Source organism: Chiloscyllium plagiosum, unplaced genomic scaffold, assembly GCF_037043375.1.
Source record: "Chiloscyllium plagiosum isolate Xiang-an unplaced genomic scaffold, Cpla_swu_hap1 HiC_scaffold_30, whole genome shotgun sequence".
Taxonomy (NCBI): Eukaryota; Metazoa; Chordata; class Chondrichthyes; order Orectolobiformes; family Hemiscylliidae; genus Chiloscyllium; species Chiloscyllium plagiosum.
In genome coordinates, this window is record NW_028270168.1 from 45,831,712 (window position 1) to 45,852,654 (window position 20,943).

At 39.0% G+C, this 20,943-nt stretch overlaps 1 protein-coding gene across 1 annotated transcript in view; it reads right to left on the reverse strand.

Annotated features, from left to right (window-relative positions):
• Positions 1 to 1,068: 1,068 nt before the first annotated feature.
• The window catches only part of mtf1 (metal-regulatory transcription factor 1), an 81,349-nt gene continuing 61,474 nt past the window's right edge, over positions 1,069 to 20,943 (reverse strand). The window contains exons 9-11 of the mRNA XM_043717898.2: positions 16,415 to 16,968; positions 13,373 to 13,436; positions 1,069 to 11,973 (exon numbers count right to left, since the gene is read on the reverse strand). Coding sequence (XP_043573833.2) covers positions 11,621 to 11,973; positions 13,373 to 13,436; positions 16,415 to 16,968 — 971 coding nt within the window. The 3' untranslated portion in view covers positions 1,069 to 11,620. The remainder of the gene's footprint in view (positions 11,974 to 13,372; positions 13,437 to 16,414; positions 16,969 to 20,943) is intronic.

Sequence of the window (20,943 nt, forward strand, 5' to 3'; positions counted from 1 at the left end):
TAGCTTCCATCTGCCCAGTTTCTGCCTCACTTTGCTGATACACTCCTCCCAAGACTTGGCGCACGCCCCAGCCCCCCCCGAACCAAATACCCAGCACCTTCAGGTGGTCGGTCCCGACGGTGAAGGGGATCGAGGATTGGTCGGCCCAGTTCCCGAAGAGCATGGCCTCGCTCTTGCCTCAGTTTACCTTGGCCCCCCGAGGCCCGTTCGAACTGGTCACATATGCACGAGTCTGCGCACGGACAGCGGATCCGAGCAGAAAACGGCGACATCATCCATGTACAGGGAGGCCTTGACCTGCAGGCCCCCGCTGCCAGGAATAGTCATCCCTCTCAGGCTCGCATCCTTCCTGATGGACTCGGCAAATGGCTATATGCAGCACAAACAAGGCAGGAGAGAGAGGGCAGCCCTGCCTGACTCCAGATCTGACTGGGAAGCTATCTGATTCCCACCCATTGATTGAGACTGCACTGACAATGTTGGTGTAGATCCAATTGCAGATTCCCTCCCCAAAGCCCATTTTGGAGAGAACATCTCTCATATACCTGTGTGATATCCTGTCAAAGGCTTTCTCCTGGTCCAGGCTGATCAGGCAGGTGTCCAACCCTCTGTCCTGCACATAGGCGATCGTATCCCTGAGGCAAGACCTTCATGGTGACCTCAGGTGCAGGAACTGAACCTGCACTGTTGGCATCACTCTGCATTACAAACCTGTCACCCAGACAATGAACTTTGAGGTCAGGGTGATTTGTTGCCTGTTGATGCGAGTTAGAAGAATATTGGATCTTCCCTAGCTGTTCCTTTTTAATGCCTCCAATGGGCACAATTCCCCATCATTCCTCAGAATCGCATGAAACATTTGTATTATCTTTCATGTGCTGGTATGTAGAATACAATTAAACTGTAATGAGGATACCTCAATTTGTCCTTGCTGATAATTGTGGAGATGGAAAACTAACATTCAACCATAAACATATCCAATCACTAGTGTTTACGGAGTTAATAACAAATAAAACTGTTTTGGAGTGATCAAGGAAGAGGAGAATAATAATCTAAATCAAAAACGCATCCAGTTCATAATAAGTCAGTATTTATTAATTAGGCTCTTATGCATCATATTGCTCAGTTTTCAAAAAGGTTAATTTTCCACATTAGCAGATATTTCAAACTGAAGTACAATATTAATTTTATACAAAAACAAGCAATTCAGCAAACAGCACTTTTTTTCCCACATTTACATTCTTCAAAAATACAAATCCATTGTTATTCCTCACTCTTTGGGTTTTGGAGACATTCTCTTCCTTTGGAAGCAACTGTAATTTTTCTCTTTCATATTAGCATTCAGGAATGAAGACAATCCTGTAATAGTTATGCATTTCAATATATCCATTAATACAGTGCACGCTGCAGTGTTTGATCTCCAATATCCCTATCCCAACCTTGGCTTCATTATGTAAAACCTGAACATTACAGAAAAGTCAGTAGAGAATTATTTTTCCTTCCCACACTACAGTTAACATTGGTGATGTGTTCAGCTCTGATGGTGTATATAATCAAGATGCAACAATCCAAACATGCATTGTGCTGGATCAACAAATGACTGGACAAATAAGTCACATCTAGTGTGCAGGATAGACGTTACAAGGTATGTAGCAAAGGGCTTATATATTTCACTATCACCATATAGATCATTGTACTTTAAGATTCAACCGCTCATGAAGGATCAAGTTAAGCACTCGATACTTTTTTTTCAAAAAAAGAAAATCAAATCTTCAGGTTAAATAAGTTGCGAGTGAGACCAATGATTATTGTCTATCCCTAATAAACATTTACTCTTGCTTCAAAAGATGACTAAACTGCCCAGCATTAGAATAGAATTTAAGTCTAATTCCTTTCGGGTGCCACATCCACATAGCTCCTATGGTAGTGGTGGGCTCACACACTGCATCAAAGCAGCTTATGCCACTTATAAAACAAAAAAGGGCAAGTATGAAAAATAATACATTAGAAAAACAATCTTACCGCAGCAGAGAAACCACTTCCCATGTGGTCGAGGTAGCTGCACTACTGTTTAAGTTGAGACCAGGGAGGGAAAAGTCACAAAATCAGTCGTCCCTTGCCAAGACAGCAGGGACAAGATGATGTATTACCAAAAATAAAAGCTTTATTACCTCTGTATAATGGTTCAATTTTCAAAATTGTCACTGATGTTGGTACTCACCCATGAAGCCAATTTAAACAATTCCTAAGACCACTTTAAGATTCAATGAATCCTGGTGATGTGGCATAAAAAGTACCCCAATGCTACATACATCACAACCAAATCTTTCCACATTATGTTAGAGCAATAAAAACAAATCCAAATAGATGTGGAGCATTCCCATTCGTCAGGAAATATAGCTTTAAGTCAGCAAGAGAAACCGTGGACACATCCATATGTGTATACTCAGCCTTATACCGTACTGGGGGATTGGAAGAGTTGTTCTCCAAAGTATAAATCTGCTCAGTAATAAATCTACCTGAAGACCAGTACATAAAAGTTTTACTTCAAATTTACTGTTAGTTTGCCAGTGCAGGTTATGACATAATTATGAACTCACCAGTTGGCATGTGCAATTGATTTAAAATGGACTTCAAATGAGCTCACTATGCATAATTTATAGTTATAGATAAATTTCTAAACAAAAAATTGCTTCAGCATCACATATCCAGTTAAATGGTTATACAAGTGGTCTGACTCCCAAGTTTGCATAGAGCCTAAAAAAAAGCAAAGTGCCACTAACAAAGTGTACAAAATGACTACAAGATCCAGCCACATGAAAAGAACTAGTACTTTCCAAGGAAGTAATCAGAGCTTCCCAAAGTACTCGTGCTCACTCACGCTGGTATTTACGCTCTAACATGGACATACACTTTACTTTTCATAAACCCATACGTTTTCAAAAGTAACAATTACAATTAAAGCAAAATATATTTACAACATTTTTGCAACAAAAACAAAATACTTCTCTCAGTAAAGAGTGCAACAGAACACAATTGCAGATAATTAACCTAAAGTGCTTTATTACAAAGGGATAAACAAAAGAAAGACAAGTACCCTAACAGTTTTCCTATTTGAGAGATTCAACCAAAATGGCATGGCTAAAACCTCTGATAAAGCTTTCATTAATTTTCTCTCCCCCCTTACCCAACTGAACACTGCAGAATTATATGTTTCAATGTGCATTAAAACAACAAGTCCTTAACACCTTGCGATATGTTTAAGGTTTCGAAAGTAGGCAGCCAAAGCTTTTCCTTTGGGAAGGAAGGACACTACCGCAATCAGCAAACAGATGGATGGGAAGATTTTCTAGCATGATTCCATACTAATCACATTTAACAAAGGGTTTGGCACAGAATTCTCTGGAGAAAGTGGAGAGGGAAAGGCATTCTGTTCTGAACCACATTTTACACAAATGTTCACAACTGCTGCCTATCCCTGCTCTACTGTAATGTAGAAAGCTCTTATGCAGCTTAATTATAAACTCAATAAGCATGCTGCCATTGCACAAGGTGTCCATTTCAAAAACATTGCTTGGTAAATCAAGACAAGTGAACCATGCCATTTTTGGTCAGTGAATTTATATTGGCTGAACTGGGGAGATTCAAGCTTTTTGAAAAGCAAAAAAAAACAGTGATACCAGACCCGACAGTGGCCCAAACTACACTAGAAGTCAGGAAATTTTCTGCACATAGCAACACAGCATATTCAACAATAATCACAATTTCAGTGCAGGTTACAAGAAGAATAACATGTTCCATTAAGGTGCATGAAAATACAAAACCAGTTATAATCGCAAAACAAAATTATGATACGGATGTGAAGTAGTATTGGCCAACAATCTATGGGGCTGCAAGAGGAGGAGCCAAATTTAAACTTGCAGAATTTATCACTTCACATATAGTGCACCTTCCTTCAGATATTCAAAGACAACTAGGATAGCTGCAATTGTCAAAACAGAAGGTGGTATGTTACGTTACAGATCTACCTACTTTGGCTGTAGAGGCTGAAATTTCTCAATAACTTCATCCTCTTTCCATGTGTGATCACCAAGTTCATAACTAAGTTAACACCTAGTTTGTTAAAATATTTTTTAAACTTGAGTTTAGTAGGTGCAAAAGGGTCATTCTGCATTTTTGACGTCACATTATTTCAAGTGACTGAAACGGACTCCCAGTTCAACACGTCAGATTTTATTTGGATCCAACTCAAGGAAGGTTGTGTTATATTTGCTGCTTTAACAGGGAAAAGGCAATATACTTACTTAAGCATGCAACTGCTTATTCAATTCTTATTTTTAAGTTGAAACCAAAACACTTCAAGGCAGGCTACCATTTATCTTGGGACTGAGTTTCCTTTTATTTTAGAACAAGGAAAACACTGCACCTGCACTTTAAAAAATTTGAAGTTTAAATACGAAGTTAATTATAGTTCATTATTTTTGTGAAATGAAAGTTAAACTTGTATTGACCTTTTATCTCAATCATCTTTCTTCAGCCAGACATGTGGTACACGACAGTCAACTTGAAAATCACTATGTTACAGTCAACACACACTAACACAGAAAGAAGCTCCTAGCTCTCAAAAAGTGCTCGAAGCACTTAAAACCTATGACTTGAACTTCAAATCAGAGGTCATATTGGAAGCTTATTCTAACATTAAAATTGTGAACCACATTTAAATTAATGACAGGCACACACTTAATATTGGGTACAGTTTCCAACAAGATCTATTGCTGCAATCTTGTTTTAATCAAGCCCAAGGAACTGATTTACATTGTTATGTCTACACATGGCATATGCAATAAAAGATAAATATCAATTCGTCTGAATCATCTTGCTACCCTTAGCAAACAGGCAAAGAAGCACTGACATTTACATAATAATGCATTTATTTCTGGACTGGCAAATAGTAGGCTGAAAGCGTTCCTGTGCTGTTAATGTTCAGTTTTCAATGAAATGTGTACAAATTTTGCCAAAGATATTAATTGGCTTGAGGGTTAAGATATTCAACTAGTATAAACGCCATTACAGTTATCTAGTGTGTATCGGATTCAAAGTGCCATCCAACAATTCAGCTATAAATCATGCGAACACCAGTGTTCCATTTTAGTCCTGTTTCATTAAGTTAACTTTAATGAACTTGTAGGTGCAAAGGTCCAAAAAAGTCAAATTAGATCAACTTACCACACTTAACCAAATATTCTGACCTATGAAATTACCAACCGACAAAAATTACAGAAAGATTGTCAATGTTTTGTAAAGGTTTTAAATAAAATTTAGAATACCAGTTTTTTTCTTCTATATACAAACCCTTCACCCGTTTAGTCTTGTTTTATAAAAAATGCTGGAGACTCTGGTGACCTGAATTCAAAAGCTCATTACCTGTGCAGCATACAATGCATTACACATTGCAGTAAACCCTGAATAGTCCTATATAATGTGAATTTCTGATTATCCAAGTCTTGCATATTCCAGTCATTTAAAAAGGAAGCTATTCCAAGCACACCTCACTTTTCAAATCAAGGAGTGTGCAGTATATTCATTTGAGACCAGAGCTGTCTCATACACAGAAATCAGATACTTAAATTCATGCAAGTTCTCATTTATACTTCTATCCACCTGAGTCACAGGTAAAGACCTGACCAAAAACCAAGCCAATTTAAAAAATGGTTCCAGCCTTAATTTGTGTCATAATAAACTGGATAACTGTCAAACTCTGGATGGCAACATATGAAAAATAAATAAAAAATTCACTATCTTTGCCCACGCATCATTCAACAACCTTGGTTCAACACTGGAATCTTGTGGTTTTATGTGGGATATTAGTCTGATTTCAGCACAGAAAAAAGTCAATTTAAGCTTTGCTTTCCGAAGGAATCCGAAAGACATCAGGCATTGTATCATTGAAATAATGGTGTAAAAGATAGTTGGCAGAAATTACTCTAGAACAAAACCCAGGTGCACCATTTACAGTAGCCCTGACAGAGGTCAGAGTAGAGATTTGCTAGACTGAAGAGGAGTACAGAAAAGGTCAGTTTTGGAGAGTTACTGGAAGACCACTGACCTGTGGAATCATATGGTCTTAAAAGAGATAAAATTGAAAAGAACATCACAGGAAAAGTTTAAGGCATGCGTTCAGCTGTAGATGGAATTAACCCGTTATAAAGAACTGCTGCTTTAAGAAATTTGATGTGGGTTAAGGGAAATTCAAGGGTATCATAAAAAACACCCTCAGTCCTCTACATATTGTAAATTGTACAGAAAAAAAATGCTAACCACAATGTCACTAATGAGACAAGAAATAGAGCTGCAATTGCAAACATTGTACTCTATTACCTTCAGAAGTGCTGTTCGTATAGACATGGATCTCTTCCAACAGACTGCAATGAAAAGCAACTTAACCAGCAAACGACTATTAGTACAACACTATCTTCTCATGCAAGTTTAATTGATTCAGAATGAGGACTACAACAAAAAGTCTTTGTTAGAAATTCTTACTTGCTGCCCTGTAACAAAAAGGTAAGATCATATTTTTTATTATCTTAGAGGTAGAGAGTGAACAAATCCAGAACAGAATTCATAAGTCTGTAAGCATGTTGTCTGTAAGGACTGAATGACAATTCTTTGTTGTGTAACTGTGCAATTATTCCTAACATGAGTAGCTGTTCTTTTAGATTTAGAATAATCAAGTAGTTAGATAGTGTCCTAACCGCAAGATTCTAAACCTTAAACCAACCAGATGTATAGTCATTATTTCCAAAGCATTGCACTGCTGTCTGGTCAAGCAGTATCAGAGATGAAACAATACAAAGAAAGGCATCAGCTCAATGTAAATGCTTGCAGAAATGTAAAGTTAGAAATCTAGAGAACTGGTCTTGTTCATAAGGGGTTTGGTTTTCCATTTTAACATTTGATTTTTTCTTTTATCCAAAACTGATGAGAAGTTTAGTACAGTAGACAGGAGCCACATGAAAAGTATGTTGCATGAAGGTGATCAGAGCAGCCACAAAACGATGCATTTAGCACAGACAGATTATAGGAAGCACCAACAAAATCCAATTCAGTTTGTCACTTGGCATAAGCAAGATAGCGAGATCGGTCAAACAAAATTGAAGTATATTGCAAAAAAAAAATGAAGGATGTAGCTAAATCGGTTACACATTCATGGCCTTTACTCCCAACCAATCCAAAACATGCCTCTGATTTTTGTTTTCCTTACAAACATTGAAAATATGCCATGAACAGTCAATTCTCACCTCAGAAGGTTGAGATTAAGAAACAGCAGTGTAAAAGCTTGTCATCAACATTAGCTATTAGCAGTGTATTAAATATTTGTTTGCACTTTTATTACATGAGCAGGTAACAACTGATGCGGACTTATTCTAAGTAAGGGATTTCAAAGGAATCAAAACTCAGGTTGTTTGCTACCATCATCTGAATTCCATGATTAGATTAAGTTTGTAAATCCTCCATGGTAACTTACCTTTCTGGCCCAATTTTGTACCAGTCACTATCTGTATTGCTGATGCAAGTTTCCCTTCAGACTGCAGGATATTCTGGTTGCAGGTGAAGCACAGCTCATAATTTACTTATAATCAAATACCCAAGCTGCACTGAACTCTTTACATGCAGTTCATTCATTTAGTTGTGGGTCTCTCCTATATCATATGTCTCTTCTAAACCTACAAGGAATTTAATACCTTAGTAATTTGCCCCTATTTTGCTTGGAATGGTTATATTCTTGGGAATATTACCATATTTTGCCTCAAACTTGATGTTAATTTAGATTTCAGCTATTAAGCAACAAATGAAACCTTCTTCCAGGACAGTTACTGCTGAGTTTCATTATGAATGGAATTTTCAATGAACTTAATTCAGATTGCAATTCAAGGAGGATATTTTAAGCACAAACGCCAAGACTGAATCTGAAGCTTGATAAATTACAGCAACGTTTTGCTATAAATTTACCAACAGTTGAGTAGGAACCAAATAGGAAACTTAAATAAAACTTCAGATTTTCCAATATTTATTACATTATTAAGCAAATATTCCAAATATATTTTTATATTTCAACTATAAAACCAAAAATTTTATACGAAAATTGTCAGTAAAATTGGGGAAAAAAACCTGCTCCTATTGCACATAAATTTACCATGAAAGAAATAAATTTAACCAACTGGGTTAAAATTTCTCCAAAGTAGAGTTCACTCAATTTTGAATTTTCACTTCAGTCTTATTAACATTGCAAATCCAGCATAAAGACAGCTTGGAGTTACTGGGTGGACAAATGTTTTTAGGCAACTAAATACATTGAAGAAGTGACCAACAGCAGTTCCGTGATACCACTTGTACCACGAAACAAACACTTGACACTGGTTCTGAATATTTAATCCACTATGCTTCATCAAGTGGAAACCTGAGTAGTGTTATGATAATACTACTATTACCAATACTGATATTACAAAACTGATCCTCCAATTTCAGTTTGACTTACCTCGCTTTCAAAGTTAAAAATCACACATCACCAGGTGATAGTCCAACATGTTTATTTGGAAGCACAAATGTTAACCTGTTGAACTATAACTTGGTGTTGAGATTTTTAAACTTTGCCCACCCCAGTCTAACACCAGCTCCTCCAAATCTCACTTTCAAGTCAGACTTCCAACATTCACACCTTTCTTTTTACTGCCAATTGATGGGATGCTGCATTACTTCATCTACTTTCCCATTCCTGAAAGAAAATGCACCAAAAACAACCTTTCTCCCTCTTCTCAAATCACAATTTCAATCCCATCCTTCTATGTACAGATTATTAGCAAACTGTGACAAGCTATGGCATTAATTATCAACACTGAATATTCTCAGGTGATGTACAGCATGGACAATAATAAAAAATTGCTAGCAAAACACAGCAGGTCTGACAGCATCATTAGAAAGCAGAGTTAACTTTTACATTCAGTGACTCTCCCTCAGAACTGTCTGCATTTCCATTTTTGTTTCAGATGTCCAGCATCCACAGTTCTTTGTTCTACTACAGCAAGTGTACATGCAGAGGGAATCCACTTTCAACCCTTGGGTGTTTTACAGCAGACATTTGGAAAGCACCCCAATTGAGCAATGATGTCTGCACTTCCAATTTTAGTAATTATGGTCTTTCTGAATGAGAATCTCATTGTAGAACATTAGAAATAGCTTAATTTTGAAAAGCCATTTTGAATTTAAAATGTTAACTCTATTTCTCTCTCCACAGATACTGCCAGACCTGCTGCACTTTGGTTATTACAGAAAACAGTGTTTTGGTGGCTTACACCTCTCAAGACTGCCCACACTTATTTCAACAATGTTTGCACAGGTATTTTCAATCTCACTGATTTGGGGTGAATCAATTGTAGCACTGGAGTTTGAAAAAAAAATACATTAACTAACTACCCGGAGTTCATTTACATCATACTTCAGTAGGTTAAGCCAAAGTGTTTTGAAATCTAAACTTATTTTGCACAGACCTCCACTGTTTAATTAAATGCTTGATAAATACAGGTGAGGAAATGTGAAGTGGCGTTAAACAAAACCAATTTGTAGAATTACTTGTTAAACATTGTGGCCTCAGCAGCATTATTCATGCTACTGAAGATACATCAGCATCAGTTTTATTCAGAAATCCTCTGACTGCAATTTGACAATGGCTTTGCGATGGAAAACAGAAGCAGAATGATGCTAAAACAGATTGTGATAAATATGCCCAGTATTAATAAATTCAATACACGTTGTAATGAACTATTAAAATCTAGACCTATGGGTTTTAGTAAACATTTACAAGTGGCCGTCAAATTCATGGCTCATAACGCTCAAATAATTCTCACAATATTCCTATATATTCAACTCCCACATTTATAACCTAAACAGTTCCACTGTACATTCATCTGCAGTTTACAAGTGGATTCTGCATAACTAGCAACTTTACACAGTTGACTAGTGTTAATCTGGAAGCAGTTGATTATTTAATATGCATGCATTTCTGAGCCACACTGCATTAATGTACCACAGCAGTAAATGTGCAAAGAATGCTAAATCACCCAATATATTAAATCATCTGATAAACTCTCAATTAAGTGCTGGAAACATTGGGAAACAGTGAGAAACAATGGGACATCCAGAATTTTGGTCCAATGATTCAGATTTGTTCTAATTATGGAACAAGGGATTTGAGATTTTTTTTCTCAGTGGAATGGTTTTGCTACTACAAAGAGCCCACTCTGATTTCTAAATTAAGATGATACATGCCTGGAGAATGAATAAGATGTGGAGAAAAATGTTTTCTTCCCCTTTAGCATCACTTAAATAAATACAGTTGAAAGCTCAAGTAAGAGAACCCTAAACACATCAAGTTAAGCTCATAGCAGCGTTCCTTCCCGTACCAGCACAATCTTACCATTTCCCAAGCCAGCAACCTCAAAGCCTTCTTCAATAGAGATTTGGGCCAAACAGTGCTCAAATGAGTGAAGTTTCATTTTGTCATATCATTCTTCAGGAATTAGATGGAGACATTTCAACATTATTAGCAGATCATTCCATTACCCTGGACAGGATCCACATCCAGCTCTTAGAGACAGCATTGCAGCACATGACATCACAAACTTACTGAACTGCAGTAAGTCTCCCAGTACTTTGCAAAATAGGTCAGTGACATGACCCATCCTAAACAGGATTGAGATTTTCACTAATAGTAATAATCCAGGAAATAAACACAAGGACTAAAAGTGACCAGAATCTTTCCTTAAATTTATATCATCTGAAGTAGGACTACTACAGTTAAGGGTTAGAAGTTAATTGCAAACTTACTAATACCTGATTATGTAAAAATATTCAGATCCAAGGCTTAATGTAGATCTTTCTCAATGCATTAGTGCTGCAGTTCTGCATTTGGTCACCAGGGGCTCAAAGTGAGCTACATAAAGGCTATAAAAATCCTTTGATGACAAATCGGATGCTCCACCATAATTCTTTTCATTTTACTCTTCCCATCAGAACACTGATCAGCATTTTCTGCAGGCCAAGAAAGAGTAGGTCCCAGATTTTAAACCAGTGAAATGATTCAAACCATATTGGCCTTCAATTTGCCCAGAGACAGTGCAGCTAACTCGGGAAAATCCTCAATCCAGTCTACTGCTCAATTCACTGAACAATGATAGGATGCCCTTGCACCCAAGACAGATGCTTGCCATTTATTTTGTGCAATAAACCCTGATCCCAGCATCCCCTCTCCCTCTTGCTTGCTGAGACTTCAGACACAATCCAGGTCCAACTGAACCTTCCAAGTGTTGCAAGCTTTGACTCCGAACTGAATGTGGAATCAAAGCATTCTCTTCCTCAGTTTAAACAAAGCATTTCTGGATTTACTTAATAACAAAATGCTTAGTATAAACGGCACTTGTGTAACAGGGACTTCTTTTTAAAACCCTGCATTAGTAAAAGATGGAAATTTCTTTGAAAATTAATCCAGAGAAACAGCCATGTAAGCAACTTTACTTGGAGAAGCTGTTCAAGTCTATCTTCTTTTCTTCACCTTTTGCAGCAGTGCCTACATGTCATTCGCCTCTATACCACACAGATTTGAAGGGGTCCCAGGACTCTCGAGAGAAAGAAATGCAGACATATCCATATTGTTCAAGTCTGTTGGAGGGTCCGTCTGCAAAGGCTGTTGTGTGGCCTGACTGCTTTCATCAGCATTAGAAGGGAAAGTCTGAGATGACAGCAGTTTCTGCTCCTGATCAGGGGGCTTTTGGGAAGAACCAGCTTCCGACGATGGATTTTCCTTGCTGTTGGATGCTTTTTCTTTCGCTGAATCACGGCAGGCACACTGGCACTGGCAAGACTCCTCTTGCTTGATTATTATGACTGGGACGCTCAACCCTATTTGCTGCACTGGGTTTCCTGAAAGAGAAATATAATAAGAGACATTTATCTAGAAAAGATACAAATTGTCTCAAAAGGACAAGGCACAGACACTGCGGGGAGGCAGTGATAACGTCACTAGACTGTTAATCCTGAACCCAGACAGACAATATTCTGGGGTTAATTGGTTTAAATCCTAATGTGGCACATGGTGAAATTTGAATTCAATAAAAAATATGGAGAAAAGAACTGGCTTAAATGACAACCTCATAACCACTATTGATTGTTATTAAAAACAAACCAAACTGGTTCTCAAATGTCCTTTAAGAAAGGAAATATTCCGCTCTTATTTGGTCTAAATTACATGTATTTCCAGTCCAAGGGTAAGGTGCTTGATTCTTAACTAGGCAATTAGGGGTGGGTAAGTAAGGCCACCAATACCCACAGGTTGTGAACAAATCTTTAAAATCACAACATGATACAGCAAACATATTAACCAGCACCAATGGGACCAGAAGTGTGCCGGATGATCAAAAATTCCAGATAATCATGAGGTCCATGGAATCGATATACAAACACACACACTAAGGTGGGACTAGATTGGTTCCGATATCTGGTCAGCATGGACGAATTGGACTGAAGGGTCTGTTTCCGTTCTATACATCTCCTTGACTAAGTAACTGAAACATAATCCAAGTATATACACAGCACTGGCATAGTTTATTCACACCACAAATCACTTAAATAATTGTGCAACTTTGCCTTAAATAAGACTTACAGGCAGAGGGGTTTCTTACTTGCACCCTCAACTGACTACTCAGATATTGTGGAGGATGCAATAATGAAGTAAACTTCACAATATTTGAGGTAAATAATTTTTGCCAGTTTATTGAGCATGCTGGTACAAAGTTTGCTGCATTTTTGGAGACTGAATAAAGGGGATGACAATTTGTTTGTGTTCTTGTTCACTGACTTGAGAGCTTCAAATCACCTGCAACAATTGGGTAGGGCAACCGCGTCGCACCTTTGTTTTGAACTGGGAGTTGCTTTACTGAACAATGCTCATGAGCTAGTTGGAGTTAGGTATTTTTCTGAGCCTACAATGTGACCTTAGTTTGAAACTGGCCATAGGTTACAAGCCGAGTACCAAAATCTTCTAGACTATCCTATGTTGCAAGAGAACCCATCAAAGAAGTCCATCTAAGTTCATGGCCTTTTAAGTCCTCAAGACAATAAAAAGCACCTTGTCGATACTGCATTACTCAAGGACAAATATGAAAAGAATAGATCATAGAGAATGCTTTTGCCTCTGAAAAAATGTCAAAAGGTCAGACACCTAGAAATATTTTATCTTAGTTTGGATTAAATCAGCTCAAAAGCTGCTCTGCAATTTAAGAACCCTGGTCACTTGGAGGAAATAAAAAAAACACCAGGTTACCTGTGTTGCCAGCGACTGGTATGGCTGTAGTAAAAAATACTTTTTCAACTTTAGGCCCCTGATGCTGAAATAAAAGAACAATCATTAGAAAATAAGTTGAACTTATTTATTAGTCTTAAAAACACACATTTGTTCTACAAAATAATTCATTTTACCATCTAATAGCACTGAAGCTATTTACAAATCATGTCAATTTATTTTCCATCATTGTAGCGAAACCGCGCTTCTAACATGTGATAGATGCCAAACTGATAAAATCTAACAGCAAACTGCATAGTTTGGTTTTTTTTGTCAGCAACGTTAGACTTCAATGTAAATGTTGATTACTTCAATTAGCGTAATTTTCTTTTAAGCCCTTCAGTTTACGTATGGGCTAAATACACTGAGCTTAAGACAACCAAGCTTAACTTCAGTGTCTTTATTATTAAAATGAAAAAGGCATAAGGGTAGCACACCAGACAAAGAATAAAAGAAAATGAAACAGGAGATGCAGTTATATGTTATGTTTTACAACCTCAGAACATCCCAAGGCACTTCTCAGCCAGTGGAGTACTTTTGAAATGTAGTCAAGGCTGCAACAAGTGAAAACAGACTATTTGCGCAGAGCGGGATTCCACAAAAGTAAATATTTGGTTTAGTGATGGTTAGAAACTACCTTGTTCTTTCGATTGTTACATATACATGTTGCCAAGGAGGATGGTGATGAAAGAAATGATTAAGACTTTCCTCAATGGGGACTGACCTGATTCAATTTCACTACGAACTGTTTTTAGTAAGAAAACTCCTCACTAACCTGGACTATCAAGGAAATTGCATGTTTCACCAAGTCATCCCTGGGCAGAAGCATCAAGATAATTGCTACAATTATTTGTATGGCACGTGTGTTTCATCTACTTGAATATTTTTTCATTAAAACCTACCAAAGGCAATGTGGCTTTGGAAGTTTAGATGAAGGCCTGGGGGTTTTGGCTGGACTACCTCACAGCAAGGCAAGAAGAATTAGGTTATGGAAGACTTTGTTATTAACAAACAGCATGCAATGACTCAGCAAAAAGATCATGGGAAGAATTATACTTTTGGACTTTATCTGGAATCAGCTGTCAGATGCATCCACCTGCACAACCTTCTGGATTGCAATGCAAATATTAGCATTCAGTAATTACAAAAAATGGTTTGGCAGTTTAAGATTTCCAGAAGCAAAAGAAACAGCAGTTAAATGAAATTAATAAATGAGGTCAAGACAGGCTCAAATGAGCTAAACACCTGTATTTTCTTTCACTTTTATGATCTTGGATGGCTACAATTTTTTTTAAAAAGTTCCAACTCATCAGACTAAAAGATATGCATGACGTGAGTCTAGAATGTTTTCATGGAATATCATGGGAAAGATGATTACCATTGTAATTAATTCCTTGACAAGAGAATTTAAAAGATCAGAGATCATATAGAAGCAGCAGTTATGAACAAATGCTTCATTCAGTATATGGGGTATTAGTGGAACTCTTCGCTTTGCAAAGAAAATTGCCTGGATTACAGCAGAATAACTGTTATTTAATTCCTTGGAGTTTAAATTTCCCTGCATCAAGAGTTTCCCTGAGGTTCTTCTCACAATGGGAAAGATAAGCTGCTGCATCCATGGGTCTAAACTACACAATCTGTTGAAAGCACTCATGTGGGTGGCACGGTGGCACAATGGTTACCACTGTTGCCTCACAGCGCCAGAGACCTGGGTTCAATTCCCGCCTCAGGCGACTGACTGTACTGAGTTTGCACATTCTCCCTGTGTCTGCGTGGGTTTCCTCCGGGTGTTCCGGTTTCCTCCCACAATCCAAAAAATGTACAGGTTAGGTGAATTGGCCATGCTAAATTGCCCATAGTGTTAGGTGAAGGGGTAAATGTAGGGGAATGGGTCTGGGTGGGTTACGCTTCGGCGGGTCGGTGTGGACTTGTTGGGCCAAAGGGCCTGTTTCCACACTGTAGGGAATCTAATCTAATCTAATCTAATCTAATCTAATCTAATCTAGGAAAATTATTATTTCGATTCCTACCTGCATAACTTGACAGCAATAAAACTACAAATTAAACATCACCTGGTGCTGATTACTAAAAATGCCCAAGATATCTTCCTACCATAAAGTAGGTAGATCTTAATTTTTCAATAGATAAAAAACCTCTATACTTTTAGATTAGATTAGATTACTTAGTGTGGAAACAGGCCCTTCGGCCCAACAAGTCCACCCGCCAAAGCGCAACCCACCCATACATTTTCCCCTTACCTAACACTACGGGCAATTTAGCATGGCCAATTCACCTGACCTGCACATCTTTGGACTGTGGGAGGAAACCGGAGAAAACCCACGCAGACACTGGGAAAACGTGCAAACTCCACACAGTCAGTCGCCTGAGTCGGGAATTGAACCCGGGTCTCTAGCGCTGTGAGGCAACAGTGCTAACCACTGTGCCACCGTGCCGCCCACTTAATTGATGACAAATCAGGCAATATGATTTAACTCTTGTAGATGTTGATAAATTGAGAAGTTTCATTGTTGGAAAATAATTATTAATTTAAAGAGAAGGATATGGATACTTGGAATGTACAGTTTTGGCACAGACATCACATTATCTTCTCATATACACTAACGATTCTGTATTTACATAACATTGTTGCCCAGCAAAACAGCCCAAGACCTACAATGAATTAAATAACAATGGCTTTCCAGACACAAAAAACTGTCCTAGCAACATTCTGATTAGATTAATCAATTAGTCAACTTCTACTCTGTGATGCTGGTTGAGGGGAGATACACTGTTGGCCAGACATTGCAAAGGCTCTACCCTTCTTTTACAACAATACTTCAAAAGCTCTCTCGCCAGTTGAACAATATTCCCTATTCCCCTGCCCAGTTTGCTGTTAACATTGCTACATGGCCATATTTTCATATGCAAACACTTCTTCACAACAGACTACTGCCTGGCTGTGCACCTGCAGAACACTGATTGCAAACACAGCTTAAAAGGTTTGATTAAACCATACATGCTCACCGTTGTCTCTGTGTTCTGCTGAACAGTGCTGGCTCCATTAATGATCCACTGCAGGTTCTGGTCTGCCATTACAATGCTGGGTTGTAAAATAGTGGTGCTCTGTGATGGAGTAATAGTTATACCAGAAGTGTTTGTACCCAAAGGCACAGTTTGTACCATGGATGGCCCTGACTCCGTGTTGCCAGATGAAGGTAGGCCATTACTTGACATAGCTGGAAGTCCTTGAGTTGGTGGTGGAAGCGTTGGAGTAGGTTGGCTGAATTCTTGCTGAGTGCTTGAGAATTGAGTCATGGCTGGGACAGGCACTTGAGATGTCTGCAAAATGCTGGTGGGATTCCCAAATGTCGTCTGGGGAGCGTTAGTAGCCAAAGCATCCAATGAAGTGGAAAGGGGGCCTGTTGCTTGCTGGGAATGGTTCTCAACATTTGACTGTGCCATGGTTTGAAGAGGGATGGGAAAAGACAACAACGATCCAGAATCTCCTAGAGCAGTGTTAACAATGGCTGCAGGTTGCGCATCACTGTTATACGTCCCTGGCATTCCAATCATTCCATCTTAAGTTTAGGAGAGAAAACAATATTTGTACATTATAAATTTCTAAAAAAAATCACAATTATGTAGTTTAACAGGGAATTTTCAGACAAGCCATGCGAATGTGACATTATCACTTCCTTCATCCTTCAAACGATAAATTGCCTAACTTTTGAACAAGAATCAGGGGTATAAACTCAGTGGAGCACTCACGCATCATGGACAGTATCCAATCAGAAATAGCAAGCTTGTACCAAATAAACCAAATTTCCAATAAAAAAAAATGAAAGGTTTGAAAAATATCTCCTTTTTGAAAGGGGTATTTCTTGTAATTGATTCACCATTGCTCAGAAGGGAGAAAGTATCCTGAGAAAGATTTCATTTAAACTTTTTTTTTCCCTGTATGACGAGCGCTCTAAATACAAGAACATTCAAATGCAATAACCGTGAAAGGTGTTCTGAACATTGTAGTAAACCACATAAGGAGAATTAGTTTCGCTTGGGATTACATTCAGCATGGACTGGTTGGACCAAAGTGTCTGTTTCCCTGCTGGATGGGTTTAAGTTGAAGGTTGTAACTATCTCAACAATTTCTCTACGTGAAAAAGAGTAATTTGCCTTCCCTTTCACTGTTGGAGCTTCACATTCACCTTCTACACACTAACAGCTGAACCTCATGCAGGGCTTTTGCATGGGTGGGGACAGTAAGAAAAGACAGATGGAACTAAAATAATAAGATGATAGAGTCACCACTCTTACCAGACCACAGGCTGCTTGCTCATTAGAGACGCGACTGGTGATGCTTTAACCTGAGAATCATGTTAACCTCAGCCAGTGCAAGAATTGAACCCATGTTGTTGGCATCACTCTGCATGGCCATCCAGCCAAGTGGACTAACTAACCCCCAATAAACAAGTATACTGCACTCACATTCAAAACCCTTCAAACCATTCTTTTGTGTCCTTAAAAATAATTTAAGCGAAGATGTATGTTTTTATATTATGCATGTATGCACATGTATCTGTATATATGCACATCATTAAAAAACCCAAACTCACGTGATTCTGGGTTCCAGCAAGGACTCCTGTCCACCCAGGTCTAGAGTAAGCTCAGAGCTCAGCTGTAGGACATAGCCACAGCATGCATAAAAGCAAGACTGGCACTAAAACAAGAACATGGGACTCAAGAAAGCCATAAAAGGTGTGCCACCTGATAGAGCTGAGTGTGAGGTAATCAGTGGCAGGGATATCCCAAAAAGGGTGCTGCTCTAACACACTGAGCAGTCTTTGGAGCCAGCAAATATAGTTGTGTTGGGACTGGCACTCAGGAAAAGCTGCGGGGCTTCAGAATTGGCCTGCTAGTTATTAATAACTAGCTGCAGCCAAGAGCAGGAATGAAAGAAGCTCACAAGTGGTATTTGCTAATGTAGTTGAGAAATTCAGGAGTTTTGAAAAAGCAGGGGCAGCACTAACTTAGTAAAGCTCACTATCTGTGGAAAAGCTGTAACTGTGCCCATGTGAAGGTTCTGAACAGTTTCCAGGGGAGTGCCGACAAAGGAAAGGGGACTTTCCTTTATAGCTTTAAATTAAGGGGGGGTAGATATAGGACTGAAGTTAGGGGTAGGTTCTTCACTCAGCGAGTCGTAAGTTCATGGAATGCCCTGCCAGTAGCAGTGGTGGACTCTCCCTCTTTATAGGCATTTAAGCGGGCATTGGATAGGTATATGGAGGATAGTGGGTTAGTATAGGTTAGGTGGGCTTGGATCGGCACAACATCGAGGGCCAAAGGGCCTGTACTGCGCTGTATTCTTCTATGTTCTATGTTCTAACTAACAGGACTTGGGCAGTCATGTATGAACAGCTTTTGAGCAAGTTCTGAAGCTGGGTGTTGAAAATTAAGAACTGAAATTCCTTATAGAAGGGTCAAAGTTGCGATGAATTTGGTGATCCAATAGTGACTCATGTCTGGGACCTTGCCAAGAAATCCATCGGACCTGTCTGAACCATATTGGATGAGAAAGATGTACTCAGTTGTCCAATATCCATTTTTACTGCATATTGGAATTTAATTGCTCTAAAGTTTGTTCAAAAATCCTTTTCTCTTACTAATTAACTTAGATCTCAAACATTACCTACTTTAGGTAAGATAAAAAGTTATAGCCCCTAGCCATTTTAAGGAGAACTAAATTAAAGTTCCTCATCTCCGAAATCTCAAATCGTTACCGCAGAGTATATAACTTGTCTGAAGTGTGACAATGGTGGGATTTGAATGCACATCCCCAGAGCATTAGCCGGAGTCTCTGGATTACCAGGCGAAAGTGAGGACTGCAGATGCTGGAGTGTAAGAGTCAAGAGTGTGGTGCTGGAAAAGCACAGCAGGTCAGGCAGCATCCGAGGTGAAGGAAATTTGACGTTTCGGGCAAAAGCCTGACTCTCTAGATTACCTGTCCAACTCGAACTGGACATCACCCCTTCCCTTCCAAATGTGTACACATTTGTACATGCATCTCTACAGTAATGGGTGCCCAAAGATTAAATAATCAACAGGGTAAGAAACCTATTGGCTTTCTGTATCAGAGTCATAGAGATGTACAGCATGGAAACAGACCCTTCTGTCCAACCCATCCACGCCAACCAGATATCCCAATCCAATTTAGTCCCACCTGCCAGCACCCGGCCCATATCCCTCCAAACCCTTCCTATTCATATACCCATCCAAATGTCTCTTAAATGTTGCAATTGTACCAGCCTTCACCACATCCTCTGGCAGCTCATTCCATATATGTACCACCCTCTCAGTGAAAAGGTTGCCCCTTAGGTCTCTTTTATATCTTTACCCTCTCACCCTAAATCTATGCCCTTAGTTCTGGACTCCCCGATCCCAGGAAAAAGACTTTGGCTATTTACCTTATACATGCCCCTCATAAATTTTGTAAACCTCTATAAGGTCACCCCTCAGCCTCCAACGCTCCAGAGAAAACAGCCCCAGCTTGTTTAGCCTCTCCCTACAGCACAAATCCTCCAACTCTGGCAACATCCTTGTTAATCTTTTCTGAACCCTTCCAAGTTTCACAACATCTTTCCGATAGGAAGGAGACCAGAATTGCACGCAATATTCCAACAGTGGTCTAACCAATGTCCTGTACAGTCGCAACATGACCTCCCAACTCCTGTACTCAATACTCTGACCAATAAAGGAAAGTATACCAAACACCTTCTTCACTATCCTATCTACCTGCGACTCCACTTTCAAGGAGCTATGAATCTGCACTCCAAGGTCTCTTTGTTCAGCAACACTCCCTAGGACCTTACCATTAAGTGTATAAGTCCTGCTCAGATTTGCTTTCCCAAAATGCAGCATCTCGCATTTTTCTGAATTAAACTCCATCTGCCACTTCTCAGCCCATTGGCCCATCTGGTCCAGATCCTGTTGTAATCTGAGGTAACCCTGTTCGCTATCCACTACACCTCCAATTTTGGTGTCATCTACAAACTTACTAACTGTACCTCTTATGCTCGTATTCAAATCACTTATGTAAATGACAAAAAGTAGAGGACACAGCATCAATCCTTGTGGCACTCCATTGGTCACAGGCCTCCAGTCTGAAAAGCAACCCTCCACCACCACTCTCTGTCTTCTACCTTTGAGCCAGTTCTGTATCCAAATGGCTAGTTCTCCGTGTTCCATGAGATCTAACCTTGCTAACCAGTCTCCCACGGGGAACCTTGTTGAACGCCTTACTGAAGTTCATATAGATCACATCTACTGCTCTGCCTTCATCAATCTTTTTTATTACTACTTCAAAAAACTCAATCAAGTTTGTGAGACATGATTTCTCACGCACAAAGTCATGTTGACTATCCCTAATCAGTCCTTGCCTTTCCAAATACATGTACATCCTGTCCCTCAGGTTTCCCTCCAACAAATTGCCCACCACTGAGATCAGGCTCACTGGTCTATAGCTCTCTGGCTTGTCTTTACCGCCCTTCTTAAACAGT